This window comes from Parasteatoda tepidariorum, chromosome 11 (genome assembly GCF_982258835.1).
Source record: "Parasteatoda tepidariorum strain Cologne lab strain chromosome 11, Ptep-v5.0, whole genome shotgun sequence".
Taxonomy (NCBI): domain Eukaryota; kingdom Metazoa; phylum Arthropoda; class Arachnida; order Araneae; family Theridiidae; genus Parasteatoda; species Parasteatoda tepidariorum.
The window spans coordinates 25,261,225-25,276,482 of NC_141765.1; the positions used below are offsets into that span (position 1 = coordinate 25,261,225).

The following is a 15,258-nucleotide window of genomic DNA, read 5'->3' on the forward strand; positions in this document are numbered from 1 at the left end:
ATAAATAAAGTTCTTAGAATAGTGCAGCATAATAAAATTTTATAATTTATAAAACTTAGAAGTTGTATAATATTACCCCAATAATGTGAAATAAAAGTTTCATGGTTGAATTTTTAATGAGTAATTAGTTCAATGAAAGCTTTTTGTAAAAATTGACAGGAATTTGGTTGTATCATCTCTGAAAACTATTAGGTGTAATAAGTATTTATTAAATTTATTAGTATGGAGAGCTTTAGGCTGAAATCATAGCTATCCATTAATTTATTAAAAGCATGCAAGTCTAAGATCACTATATTCATGCTACTTCTTTGCTTTGAAATACTGCAGTGGAGGGTTGGGAATCTATTTCTCTTTTCAAATGCAAGCCAAAAGGAAGGGAAGCACGTACAAGAGGTAGAAAGAGAAATAGAGAACTTACATGAAGGAGAGAAGAGATCACTATCAGAAGTAAGAGCACAAAACTGAAGAGAATCTCCTATAGGAGGAGGTTGGGACTTTTCCGTTTGTTGTGGCTGCTGTTGAGCTTGTAATTTCCTGCGCCGCAAGCGAAAGGAACGCTTGTGTTTGTATTTCTGGCGATGAGAGGATTTATATCTAGGATCATCTTCTTCAGATAGATCACTGTCTTCAGAAGGTGAATTGTTTCCACTTCCACGAACTGAAATCATACCAAACTCTCATCTCAGAGCAGTCAACTAAATTCATTACCTATTCAATTCTTTCAGCCAAATATATTTTCCGAAGAACTGAGCTTAAAAAGCTAAAAACTTGAAACAGTATGTATCGGTTAGCAGGTAAGTGCAACAGCATTTCAAAACCATTTATTTTTAGTACTGCAATAGCTCCGAATTCAACTTCGAAAATAAAATAAAATTTCAAGGAACAATATCACAATTATATTGAAGTTAGATGATGCAACCAAGCTTTCCTTTCTATTAATTAGTTGAAAAATAAGATGCTCATGAAAATATATTAATGTCAAAGAAGAAAGTATTTAGAGTTCTTAATAATACTCCATCAAACCAAAAGATTACATAGCAAACAATGAAACTTAAGGAAACTGTTTGATCAAAGTAAATTTTTCTAATGCACAATACTTTTTGCACATTTAACCTGTCAAACTATCGATTACTATGTACTTAAAACACACATATCTATTTATTATATATTAACTATAGTAACACTTTAGGGAACTTATAAATTTAAAATATAATACTTATTCTGACACAAGAAAAGATTTGATTGAAAGAATGAAATAAACAGTACTAGAACAGTATTACAAAACAAAATGTATTTCACAACAGTATAAATCTTTCAACCCACCTGTATGTAAGTAAAAAACAAATAAACTTAATTGTGCAATTTAAAGAATTTTTCCTAATTAATAAAATAAAGTTAAAAACAAAACAAATAAACAGTTTTTAACAGTCAACAAAAACAAAAGGGCACAGGAAAACAATATTGAATTTCATGCACAGTGAGAATAAAAATATATACATATATAGAGAGAGATAAAAAAATGTTAGAGTATGCAATTATCTTTCGTTAATATTTACAACTAGTAAAAAGAGTGCTGAAAAATTATTTGAGAGAGAGAGAAGAAAATAGCAGATAACTAATTTTTAAAAAAAAGAAGCTAATATGTATGATTGAGTAACTGCACTTCTGTGACATGCAATGTGCAAATATTTTCAAAAAATATCATGCTGCAGTCTATTAAAATTGTGGGGTTGGGGACATGAAAATACCTTTGTCAAGTGGATCAAGAGATTGAGCAGTTACAATCCTCTGACCCCCAGGAAATGGTGGGAGTGGAGGTGGTGGCCCTTCGAATGAAGGGATCCGAGGAGGAGCAACAGGTATGCCACGCTTTTTACGGGTTTTCTTGTGAGGGGTAGGTTTGCGATTTGCTTTAGAGTAAACCTCCCTTTGCCTGCGTTCCAATGAACTCCATTCACTTTCAGAATCAGAGCCTAACAGTAAGGAATATAAGCATCAGCTTTTAAAATTATGTGCATCTAAACACCAAAGCAAGAAAGAACAAAAGCTTTTTTAGAGCACATTACAGATGTTGACTATTTTAATAACTTTTTCTAAATCAATAGTTTTTTTCTAAAAATAAATTCCAGATAAAAACAAATGACTACAGATTATTTAATTTTGCTTACAATATGATTATGAATATTTTGAAATAAGCATACAATAGAAGTAGCAGGAGAAATATAGGCACAAAAAATACATTTTTGATAACAGCTTATGGCACAAAAAAAGCAAAAGCTGGTCTTTGAATGATGTGTAATTTGAAAAAGACTTTCATAATTTTAGTACTTATGCAACCAACATAATAAATTAAGGTTAATAATTTAAAAATAGCTTTTGTTCTTAGTGTGGATTTTAAAGAGATATCATTATATGTAAGAACATTGTTCTCAAATTATTTAAGATGTTTTACAAAGAAACTAAGCAAATATTTAAAGACAAACTTATCTTAATGCCAACTATTTTAATCTTAATTCATATACTGTGGGAAATTAAATTAGATTACATACAAGATCTGTTAGAAATATGTAAATAAAGTGAAGGAAAAAAAATTAAATCATAAGTATATTTTTAAGAGTTTAAATTTAGCATATTTAAATACATACTAATAAAGAGCAGTACAAAACGTTTTTCAAAAACTTTTTATTTCTAAACTGCTATATATGTTGAATTTAACCAATAATTTCAAACAAAATAAACTAAACCCCTTTTGAAAATAGTATACCAGAAACAGATCAGGAAAAATTATACTCACATTTTTAAATGCAAGATGGGAAAAAGAAGTAATGCATTCTGAATGCCAACCAATAGTGACATAATGGTTGAATATAACACAAACTTATGTAATTCACACTTTGAATTTGGTACCAAAATAATTCAAGTAATTTTATCAACTTGATTTAACACACTTAAAAAAAATAGATCTGGATGTCAGAAAGGAGGAAAGTAAATAGTCAAATGATAATATAAATAATGAAAACTAATTGAAGCGCTTACTTACATAGGGACTTACCTCGATCAAAAGTATCACGATTCCCATGTCTTCTAGTTAAAGACCTGATTCTATGAGGTTTACTGTCAGGTAAGGCATTGTGTACAACTGCATATTCATATTCATTGCGGTCAGTAGAAAACAAGTGCACAGCATCCTAAATTACACGAAACATGCACGTCGTATTAACAAAAAATAAAAATTGAAAACTAACGGAAAACTGGAAGGAATCCTAAGAACAGTGTACCTTTACTTGAGCATATTCATTGCCTAGATCCATGCTTTCAGGGGTGGCCAAGGGAGCATGCATTAGGCCAACTTTAGGCAAGGTAGCTCCTGATTTATGGGAGGTTAAATTTATTCTTCCGATAGCATCAGTTAAATGTCCATATTGTTTAAGATCTATTTTCTTAGGCTAAAATAATAAACAAAACGTATAAAATACAAATAACTGAGGCAAAAAAAAATTAAAAACTCAAAACTCAGCTTAATTCTGATGCATGATGAAAGCATAACATTCGCCTTACTTTCAAAATTATAAAAAAGAAAACGAAAGAAATTGAAAAATAAAGAAAATATAAATGAGTAAAAACATGCTACGAAAACAAAACCAACAAGGATTCGATCTAGTTTAACAAAGTTGCTAGAATATTTTATAGACATCAATTCTGAGCTATACTTGATGTTCTGGTTATGCCACCTAGATCAGAACTGCTTCTGTGCCATGTTACTGTTTTGCACATATATATAAATATAAAAACAAGGTTAATTTTTGGATGTAGAAAATATTCTTAATTATTTTGTTTGATTAGATGATCAATTGCTTGCAGCTTACCATTGTATCGACAGTTTTTGAACAAAAAAGGAATAAGGAAAAAAAATAAAAATAATAATAATTATGTAGTTCATATAAAAAGTTTAAAGAAAATAATTCAAGAAAAAATTTGAATGAAAGTATCTCAGACTTTAAAAAAGAGAAGGACAGAATAAAAAATTACATAATATTTAGAACTACAGCTTTTGAGTTGTCTTCTTAATAAAAGTAAGACTACAAAGAGCAGAGTTAAACTTAATAAAGCAGATTGCAAGAAAAATAAACTTTTACAAAATATAAACAAAGAAAACTATTATTATTTAAAGTAGCAAAAATTAAAATGTTGAACTTTAAATTGTAGGAAGATTATAAGTGAAAGATTTTAACATGTGTTTGAACACTAAAATTATTTTAAAAACAAACAAAGAAACTATAACACATATTCTTATAACTCAAAAACATAAAAAAAAAAAACATTGGACAAAACAAGGAAAAAAACAGAAAGGAATAACAAAATAACAATGAAAAAAGTCAGTTCAGTATAGTCCATAGAATCTATTGCGTCTACTGTCGTAATATTTCGACCTAAGATATCCAACATTGAGTGCAGGGTATCCATTTTCTCATCTGTTTGCATAATTTGCAAATGGGGATTGGGACAGTAATTATCCGATGCAAGATGTTTTAATACTTTTTTTTTTGCTCTTGTTATAACAAGCAGCAATTAAATTTAATGTTTATCTCACTTGACATGACTTTGATGATCTTAGTTGGAGACTTGATTTTGTAGAAATACCATTTAAAAGTATTGTAAAATAATCTTTTAAAAACATTAGAATTAGAATTTGTTGCTCAGCAATTTGTTTATCTTTACAAACAAGACTGGAAATAAATAAAACTTGATTCCTTTAACACTGATATGATTGTGTAAATTTTCAAAAATTTAGTTTTGCAAACTAGAAGTAATTGATATCAAACAATTTAAAAAAAAAAAAAACTTAATGAATATAGAAATCAAACTCATTATTTATAATAAAATTAAGTTACTTTACCCAACATAAAACAATTAGATAATTTTATATCTCTGAAAAGTACTTTTCCAATAAATTTTTCTAATTTAAAAGCTTTTTAAGTAGAACAAAAAAAATTTCTGAAAAATATTTAATCTGTATTTGATATAAATTTTAATAAATTTGTAAAGAATGTAAAATAATATCAAAATTAGTACAATCATAGATTTGTAGATCAATCATTCATTTGTATTAAGCTAGCAAAGCAATAATCATGTATAATTTAAAAATAGATACTTTTTGTGAAAATGTTATGATATTTAACACAGGCATTTTAATCAGACTCATTTTATTTGAGTAATACCAAAATTAACTTTAAACGCATCTTAAGATGAATTAAAAAAGGAATTATACGGAATAAAAAAAATTATTTGAAAATTATGAGTTGGAAAGTATTAATAACAATAAAAATTTCACGTTCCTAATAATTTGTATGTTTGTGTTCTGTATCTTTATACTGTAATAGAAATTTTTTTGTAGGAAACACATAAAACTATTAAAAGAGATAATGTTTATTATTATGACAACTAAAACTTTTAAGAATTAATTTATAAGCTTAGTTTACTTAACAACATTTAATTATGAACTAATATTCTTTTAAACAAAAGCTTACAATAAGAAATAAAGTAAAAATGACTTTTTCTTTCATAAAAAAATAGTTATTACTGTTCTGGAAATACCAGTTGGTACAGGATTATGAAATTTATAATTTCAATGAGAAAAAGGTATCACTGTTCTTAAGAATTCAACCTAAAAAGCTCCATTTGAGCAGAAACATTAACTATATGAATATTACATAATATACAGTTCAAAATACAAGAAAAATCAAATTATTCAAAATACATTGTAACAAAATTTTCAACAGAAGTTAGATTTTTAATGAAGAAATAACTTTACAAAGCTAAAGTAATCACAAGAATAAAATAAAATGAAACAGTACAATGAATATTAAAATATAATTTAATGTTTGTTCAATATATAATAATTTGTTTAGTCAAATGTTTCTTTATGTATTGTTGCAAAATTTTGAAAAATAAGATGATTTAATATATATATAGAAACTCATTTTCTCCCCATGCTTAAAAATTTTGAAGCTGGGGAAAAGGGGAATGCCAACAAGAGCATTCTCAAATTTTTCAACTAATGGCAGCTTGCCCAAGTCACGTTGAGAAATTCCAATAAGAATGCTTATTAAAAAGCAAAATTAAAATTCAAATTTTTTATAAGTCAAGGAGTTAATGGCATCTTTAAAAGGTCACTGCAGCCTTTTTAAGCACTACCAATTTAAGTAACACTAAGAAAATATCAGAGTACATTATTACTCCTTCTCCTTAAAAAAAAAGTGATAAAGAATGTTTCAAACGTCTTTACAGCGTCTTAAATATTTAGTTGCATATTTTATATAATAAAAATTTCGAAATTATTTTTATAATACTGTAATTTATGGAAGAAACGTCGCAGCATTTAAGAGTTTAAAAATTTTAATTGCGGCGCTTATGATATTTTAAAAATAAATTTTACATTTTTCAAAGAGAAAATAAAAATTTTAATAAAAATAGTTGCAAATTATGGCAAAAGATTGCGCCACTATTGCTAACCCACCATCCCTTAAAGAAAGTGGGCCGATCTAGTTCCGGTAAAACCGCATGGTTGATAGCTCTTTCACATTTTTTCTCACTTTGTTACAACGTGCTTTGCATAATGTAGAGAAATTAAATTGCGGAAAATTTTCTTTTTAGTTTTTGCTAATATTTTTTCATATTACAATATGCCTCCTAAAAGACATATGAGTTATACAGCTGCTTTCAAACTGCAAGTTATTGAACGAGCTGAGAGTATAGGAAATGGTGCAGCAGCGCGAGAATTTGAAGTAGATGAGAGATGCATTCGCCGATGGCGGTCGGAAAAAGAAAGCCTAGAAAACATGCCGAAAATGAAAAGGGCAAGAAGAAGTGGAACTGTGCTCTGGCCTGAGCTAGAAGGTGTTTTAGAAAACTGGATTTTTGAACAGCGCCAGAAAAGACTCCCCTGTATCCACCTTTAAAATTCGTCTACAAGCCAAAAAGATACTGCAAACATGGGAATTTCCAATTTTAACGGCAATCCAAATTGGTGCCATTGCTTCATGACAAGAAAGAAATTATTTGTGCGAAGTAAAACAACGATCGGCCAAAGTCTTCCAGATGACATGAAAGAAAAAAAAGAATAATTTTTGAAGGATTTAAGAGCTCAGAAAAGAATTAAAGAATGCCAAATCGTCAATATGGACGAAGTTCCGTTGACGTTCGATTGCCCACTCAACCAAACGGTAAATAAAACCAGTGATAAAACCGTTTCAATTGCTACATCTGGTCACGAAAAAACATCCTTCACTTGTGTGCTTGCCTGTGCTGCTAAAGGCGAAAAATTAAAACCGATGCCGATTTTCAAGCGGAAAATGTTTCCAAAGGAAATTTTCCCAAGTGACGCCGTCATAAAATGCAACGAGAAGGGCTGGATGTGCGAGAAAATAATGCGTGACTGGATTAATGAAGTCTTGCGTAAAAGAAAAGGGTCATTTTTTCAGCCAAGTGGCATTCTTGTGATGGATTCGATGCGGGCACATTTGCTGGACTCGGTGAAAAAGGAAGCAGAAAGAGCTTCAGCTTCTTTAGCTGTTATCCCAGGTGGGCTAACAAAAATACTCCAGCCGCTGGATTTAACAGTAAATAGAATTTTCAAAAGCCACATGAGAAAACTTTGGGAGGCATGGATGGCTGGCGAAAATCACTCGTACACAAAAAACGGAAATTTGAAAAGAGCTTCATATGGAGAAGTAGCTCGATGGGTTTCAGAAGCTTGGAAAGCAATTTCTTCGGACACTATAAAATTAAGTTTTTTGCAGGCGGAAATAATCCCGAGTGTTTCTATAAAAGAAAAATGTGATCCGACAGATGAAAATAATGATGATGCTGAATTGGATGAAGAATTGCTTCAATTGTTTAATTTGGATTCTGAATGCAGCGAATTTGAAAGGTTTAAGTGAACCTAAATCTTAAGTGGATGCGACCCACTTTAAAAAGCGTGCAAAGTGGATGCGACCCACTTAAGTTGTAAAATGTAAATATGTTGCAATGTGAGTCAGTTATATAATTTTTAACTTAGAGATGGCGCCACCAGCGATTACCGATTGCAAAAATATTATTTTGAGCAGTTTGTCCAAAGTGTTTAATAACAGATTCTTGCTTTTGTTAGACTACAAATTTTATACTTTAATTTATATTTTAATTTTAAATTTTAGTAATATTTATAAAGCATTAATTTAATACATTTAATTTTTGCTGCTACATCGTTGTTATGGGTGCGACTTATAAACTGATATCTTCTTAGTTAAATAAAAGAGGTAATTTTACAAAAAATAAATAAATAAAATAAAAAATATATAAAATGTAAATATGTAGTACAGTATGGGACCCCTAATCCGACAGGACCCGAAATTCGGCACTTAATCCGACCAATACTTTATTTTTCTTTTTAAAGAAATTTTTATTGATAAGAAAAAAAAATGTCATATTTTCTTTTTATTTGGAATTTTCTTCTCTTGAAGTAAGTAACTATATTTTATCCTTTAAAAATAAAAACATGAAGAGAAAAAATAATAAATCTGTGTCAAACAAAACATCTATTCCTAAAGCAGTTGAAATTGAAAAGTAAAACATCTGCATTTCAATGAACAAAATAAAGAAATGCAAGTTGGGAGAAACTGATCAATCAATCTTCACAGCTGTGCAAGTGCTTTACTGGTTTGTCCCCACATTTCCCTCTCCTGTTTGACCATAAATTAGCCACACCCTTTTGACATTGAAACTTCTTTCTCACTTGGTGTACAAAATGAATTCTATCCCTTTTGCTGCTTTTTTTTAAATTCGATTTATTTATCTTTTTATTACTTATTAACTGTTACTTTCTTTCGTTACTTGAAAATTTTTTTTCTTCTTATCGTTATTAGTTGTTTGCTTCTTTTTTGTAGTTATTCATTGTTAGTTTCTCAGCATTAATTGTTACTTTTTTAGTAGTTCCTTGTTAGCCTCTTTTTTTTCTCGCAAGGCGAGCGTCTTTTGTTAAACAAAATGTCATGTAAAAGAAAAAACGAGAACAATGATCTCGCGCTGAAGAAGAAACGATTATTTCTTCTTGATTATATCATATAGATTATTATTTTAATTAATGAAATTTCTAAAGATGGGATAGTTTTAAACTCACCCCATCATAATCTACAATTGAAACTTAGGTAAATTTATTGTTTTTTCTGAAATTTCCGGAAGAGATCTGAAATTCTGCAAATTCCGAAATACAGAATTTCGCCAGTCCCGTGAGTGCCGGATTTTGGGTCCTATACAGTAATGTAAAAAAATCATTTATATTAAAGTAATATAAATGAAGTTATTTAAATCTTTTACCTAAAGATTGCGCCAACAGCTGATTGTAACATGTTGTTCTGAGCATTTTGTCCAAAATATACAATAACAGATTACATTCTTGATTTTATTATAATTATACATTAATAAATTTTAATCTATATTTTAATTTAAAACATTAGTAGTATTTATAAGGAATTAATGTTATATATTCATTTTTGCCGCTAAATCGTTATCATGGGTGTGGCATTCACCATGTTTTTTTCCTTTTAAGTCTCATTATCGCGAGTGCGGCGTTTCTTCCATAAATTACGGTATATGATTTGAGTGATTCAAATTTAGAAGGTTTCAAGCCTTATAGCCTCTTTCAACACCTGTACATAATCACTTATTTTCAAATGAAAATAAACTAATGATTCTAAAATATTCCAACTAGTATTCTCTTTGAACTTGATTTTCCAGTACATATCTTTTTCCAAACACATTTTTCAGTAAAGCAAGGCAGTTCAGAAAAATTTGCAGGCAGTTTTTGACTTAGGGCCAAAAGCACTGCAGAGGATTCAAGAAGCACAAAAAGCAGGGCTGATTAAGTTGTATATTTTCCTTTTTATTTTGCAACGTCTGTAAAATGGCAAGGTAAATTCGAATGGGTACATTAGGAATACATTGGGAAAGAAATATTTAATTTAAACTTCTTTAATTATAAGTAATTCAGTAGAAAAACACATCACTGAAAACAGAATGGGTGATTCCATATCATTCCATTTTACTTATAAATTTTATACAAAAAAAAATAATTCCACTATTTCTGATCCTAAACTGTCTTTAAAAATTTAAAGTTAAGTTTGTGTAATTAAAACTTATAAAATTTAATATGCATTTTCTCATACAAGGACAATTTTATAATAAAATCCAATTTACATACAATAAAATTACCCTTTCAAAATAACAATCTCAAGAATAGCAATCAATATTTCTTATTTCTCTAAGATATAAAATAGGAGTTTTGAAAGTTAATCATCAAGGCTTAAATAGAGATTAAAAAAAATTTCTAAAATATTTCTTCATATATATATACAGCGTACATTCTTTTTAAGCGAATACAAAAATTAAACATAATTTAATATAAAGGATCAGGGAAAAAAAAAACTAGGAAAACTCTAAAATATATTAAGCAAAGAATTCTACATTGAAGAAGAAAAATTATATTTTCAATCAATTTGAGTAAAGAAATTGCATAGGAAACTCAAAGGATGTTAGTTTTTTCAGTTTAGAAATTTAATAGAAAAGTGGATGTTTTAATAATTTGTAAAAGAATTTTTCAAATTATTTAAATGACAATTAGCAACTGATATTTAAAAGTTAAAAATTAACAAACTAAAATTATAAGAACACCCCAGTTTCGAAATGAATGAGCAAATTTTAATTATTACATTTTTTTATTGAGAAATTTCAGAATTTAAAAATTATTATTTCAGTTTCTTAAGCAATATGCATAAGGTTTCCATAGATTATGGTAGTTTATAAGCAACTGAAGAAGGTAAGTGTAAGAAAACATCAATAATTAGACACTAACAGAAAAAAAAAGTCAGTGGATCTCTGCACACGTCAATATCGAGAGCAATGAGTGTGCTGATCAATTGGCCAAAAAAGCCCGTGAAGACGATCATCCAGGTAACACCATCACACTTGCAGATGCAAATGCAGCGGCCAAAAACAGACTCCTACCTCACATCTTTAAGATGCCACTTATCACTGACTTCAACTACCCTAGAACCTTGACATCAGTAATAGCAAGACTTAGAACTAATCATTTCAGAGGGACGAAAATTCTCCCGGACAAGACCAGGGCGTACGTTCCCTGCAGAAATTGCCCGGATGTCATGTTGGCACCAAAGCACATTTTTGAGTGCCCTGCACACACCACACATTTTGAAATTAGGATGGGTGCCAATTGAGAACAATCTGAGAGCCATTCTCTACAGTCAAGAGACGCCGAAGCTGGCAGCCGCAATAGTCCAGACCTTGGATGTGATTTAAAGATCCATAGACACGAAAACAACGAACGCCAAGAGAAAAAAAAGTTTGCTTTTTTATTATACAAATTTAAAAATATATACAAAAATATTATTTTTTTTGTCTAAATTTCAGTTTTTTAAAGATCGTTTATGAGTAGGTGATTAAAATAAGTTTTGGTAAATTATAAAACTATTCTGTATATATGATTCTTATTCCATCCAATAAAAATGTTGGTTTAAACAACTAAAAAGCATGAACTCTCAACATATCCCAACTAATTACAAGAACTTACATAGCAAATACAAAATACATGAACTACTTACTTTTGGCTTGCCAGGTTTTGGTTTAGTTGGTGGAGGTACTTTTTGGCGATCAGCATGATAAGTATGATACATTTCATTATCAGGCCAATCTTCTCGATTCCTCATGTCATGACCAAACAGCCGATTGTCTACCCACCCTAGAAATGATTAAAAACAAAAAAATTTTTCTTTCCAAGTACAACAGAAACAAGGTATTATAATTAGTAGTTTCTTTGATTTTCAATAACTTATTTCCCTAAATAAACATTTGAACTTTTGGAAAAAAAAAATTTTAAATCTAGATTTAGTGACAATCTCTGGGCAAAACTTTTTTTCAAAAAACTAAAAAAAAAAAAAAAAGATTAATTGATAAACAATTTGAAAGCTTTTTGTATCATTTAAACTGAAAATTATAAGAAAATGTACATCTAAAGATGCATTTTTTTAAAAGGGTATTCATTTAAAATTAATTTTAAAATCACTTAATTTTTCTTTCTTTTTTGAAAGATGTTTACCTTACCATCATTTTGGAAATATTCATTAGTGTATTACTTCGTTTTTTCTTCTTTTTAGGATTATTTCCAATTTTTTTTTTTTAGTTGGGTTTAACAGTAAAAAAAACGGCTTTTTTAACAATTCAGAAAACCGGAAAAATCAGTTATCCGGAATAGCGATGGTCCCGATCGTTCCGGATAATCGGTTCCTACTGTATTTTTAAGGGATGGTGGCTCATTTTTACGAAAAGGGAAAAGCGGTCGCATTTATAGGGATTAAAAGGCAGACAGGGCTGGTCACCAATTCTAAATACATTTAGGGAGAACAATGTATATCTATACACTCTGAGGTGACTGATTAAAGTCATGGGATACCTCTTTATATCCTGTCAGATTTCCTCTAGCTCTACAAAGCGTAGCAACTTGACGTGGTATGGAATCAACACACGGTTGGAAGTCTCTTGCAAGAATATTTGGGTCTATGGCTTTGTGGGGTCTGCGCCCTACTCAAACTCTCCTCTCAGCTCTGACCAGCTGAAATTTCGATTTATCTGACCAAGCTACACTACTGACCACTACCTTGTCCATGGTAGGAGATTATGCCTGAAGTTAGGAATTCTCGACACATGCTTCGTACTGTAGATTTAGGAATGTTGAATTCCTTCACAGTTTCTTAATAGGAATGTTCCATACATTTAGCTCTAACCACTTTTTACGTTCAAAGTTTGTTAATTCTTGTCTTACGGTCATAATTACATCAAAAACATGAGATGAATAATTTGAACACAAATAAAAGTGCTTCCAACGCACTACCCAGATATAAATTTTTTACACAATACTACTGCCATTTGTATATTGCTATCAAATTACTTTTGTCACCTCAGAGCATAAGTGTGTGCAAAAAACAAAAACAAAAAAACTATTAAAATTCTTCTATTTTCTTAATAGTACGGAATTTTATCAAACTAGAGCAGATAGAAATATGACCAAATAAATAAATCACATAAAAATGAATTGCTTCTTTAAAAGGGAAACATATACATATATAAAAGGGAAATATATATTTGTATATATATATTAATAATTTTCCTGACTAAACAATAGAAACTTATTTTTCAACTCAAACTATCCTTTACTTATTTTGTCTTTTCAGGACTTCTGTATCCATTGAAAACTTTTATTAATAGATGACTCTTCTTGTATCACCAGTATTGTTAGAAAACAAGTGTAAATAATATTTTAATTTAGTAAAATTAAATAAATATTTTCTTTTTTTAATGACTTCCATTTTTTCACATGTTATTAAAAATTGCAGACTGTGCTCTAATAAGCTGGGGGGGAAAAAAGGATTTTTTTTTTTTTTTTAGATTAGCTACCACTGCATTTACTACTAGATTCTTCAATACAATAAATCATGAATAGACAGAAAATGTTATATTTTAATATTATACTGCATAAGAAAGCAATTGCACTTGAACATTCTTAAAAAATTTATCATTTGAAACATTTCTATTTTCAGATATTTAATAACAGAAAACAAAAAGAAAAATTATTTGAAAAATGTTTATCCATTAACTTTGAAATGACACTTACAAAAATTTATACTAAAAATGCAAAACTAGTTTTGAAGAAAAATGAAATTAACAGTACTTCTTTATCGTATTAAAATGTCCCGACATGCACAGTTTAAAGCAAATCCTATCCATTAAATTTTGCTCCAGCATGATTTCAAAAATATCTTAATTATCTACACATTTAGACTATGTATTTTAATTTTCATTAATAAAAAACTCAACAAAATAACAAATTATAACTTTTAATTTTAAAAGAAAATTTATCTTTTTTTAGTTCAGTGGGAAATATGAAGTTTTTTTTTCTTTTCTTTTTTGTAAGGTTTTCAAAAAAAGATAAAGTAGCTCCCTGTTATAGATATGATAAGAAACATTTAAAACTAATTTGATAATCAGTAAGATATGAAGAAAGATTTAATAATAGGTAACAATAGATTATTACGACTTTGTTCTTTCCTTCACATCCAATGGTAAGAAGAAAAAAATTTTTTTTTACAATTTTGGGTGAAAAAATGTGAGTATAATAAGTGGTAAAAATGTGTAGGGAGTTCTTAATTCTCATTGCCATCTTTAAAAAAATTAGTGAACTATAACAACTTAATTCTGAGGGAGAAAATGCTAATCATAATTTTTTCTTTGAAATAAATTCAGCATTTTCATGGAATCAAAAAAATAAAATAAAAATTTAGGAGATTATCTATAAACTAATAATCACTGAGCTTTTTAATCAGAAAAAACCATAAAATTGAATGATTATCATAATGCAGCAAGATCAACAAGAATATATGACAAGTGGTATGAAAGTTATGAATAACATAATGGGACATCAACAACAGTGGAAAAAAATTTTAATAACTCCCAGCCAAAAAAATTTATAAAAAGTTAACTGAATGAAAAAGTATACCAAAAAGCCTTTTGGCCAAGTCTAATAGCTTAAAGTTTACTAAGGGTGCATCAGTGATTACAGTGGACAACTCGTGATGGACAGTCTCTTAACTGTTTTGTTTTCACTGTAAATGTTTGCCAACTTTTTTTGAAATTCAAAGTCAGAAAAGATGTTAAAAAAGTCCTATTAAGTAACAAGCTCTGTTTTTTTGGGTGAGAGGGACAAGAATGCTCTAAAGACAGTATTTCTTTAGGTTTGGTGCAAAGTTACACCAAGTATTTAAGTTTTGGGTAAAACCTCGGTTAACAGTTAACTTGCTATATCAGAAAATGAAGATGACTAGTTGTTCATTGATTGTTTTGCAACAAAGTAGTTTAAACTGAAAATTTTTTTCATTAAAATATAAACTAAATATTTTACTTTGTATTACCTACTTTTCATTTTGTGAACAATAATAGGATGAGTAATAATAAAAAACTGCATTAAAATAATAAAAAATATATCCGATATTAATTTATACAAGTGTCAGAGTTGCCCTAAGTTTTAGGATAATTAAAATAGGTGGAACAATAGGATGTTTCATAATTAAAATAGGTGAAACATTTGCTTCATGATTTTATTGATTTTGAAAGAACTGATAAACCCATAAATTAAAAAATTCTAACCCATATGAC

At 29.0% G+C, this 15,258-nt stretch overlaps 1 protein-coding gene across 38 annotated transcripts in view; it reads right to left on the reverse strand.

Annotated features, from left to right (window-relative positions):
* The window catches only part of RhoGAPp190 (Rho GTPase-activating protein 190), a 125,039-nt gene that overhangs the window by 22,219 nt on the left and 87,562 nt on the right, over positions 1-15,258 (reverse strand). For 5 of the 38 annotated variants that reach the window (XM_016069130.4, XM_016069121.4, XM_071187862.2 and 2 more), the window contains 5 exons: positions 11,655-11,791; positions 3,279-3,446; positions 3,041-3,188; positions 1,749-1,973; positions 419-658 (listed from right to left, as the gene is read on the reverse strand). In XM_016069130.4, coding sequence (XP_015924616.1) covers positions 419-658; positions 1,749-1,973; positions 3,041-3,188; positions 3,279-3,446; positions 11,655-11,791 — 918 coding nt within the window. The remainder of the gene's footprint in view (positions 1-418; positions 659-1,748; positions 1,974-3,040; positions 3,189-3,278; positions 3,447-11,654; positions 11,792-15,258) is intronic. The other 33 variants (XM_016069131.4, XM_071187867.2, XM_071187866.2 and 30 more) reach the window with 11 other exon arrangements.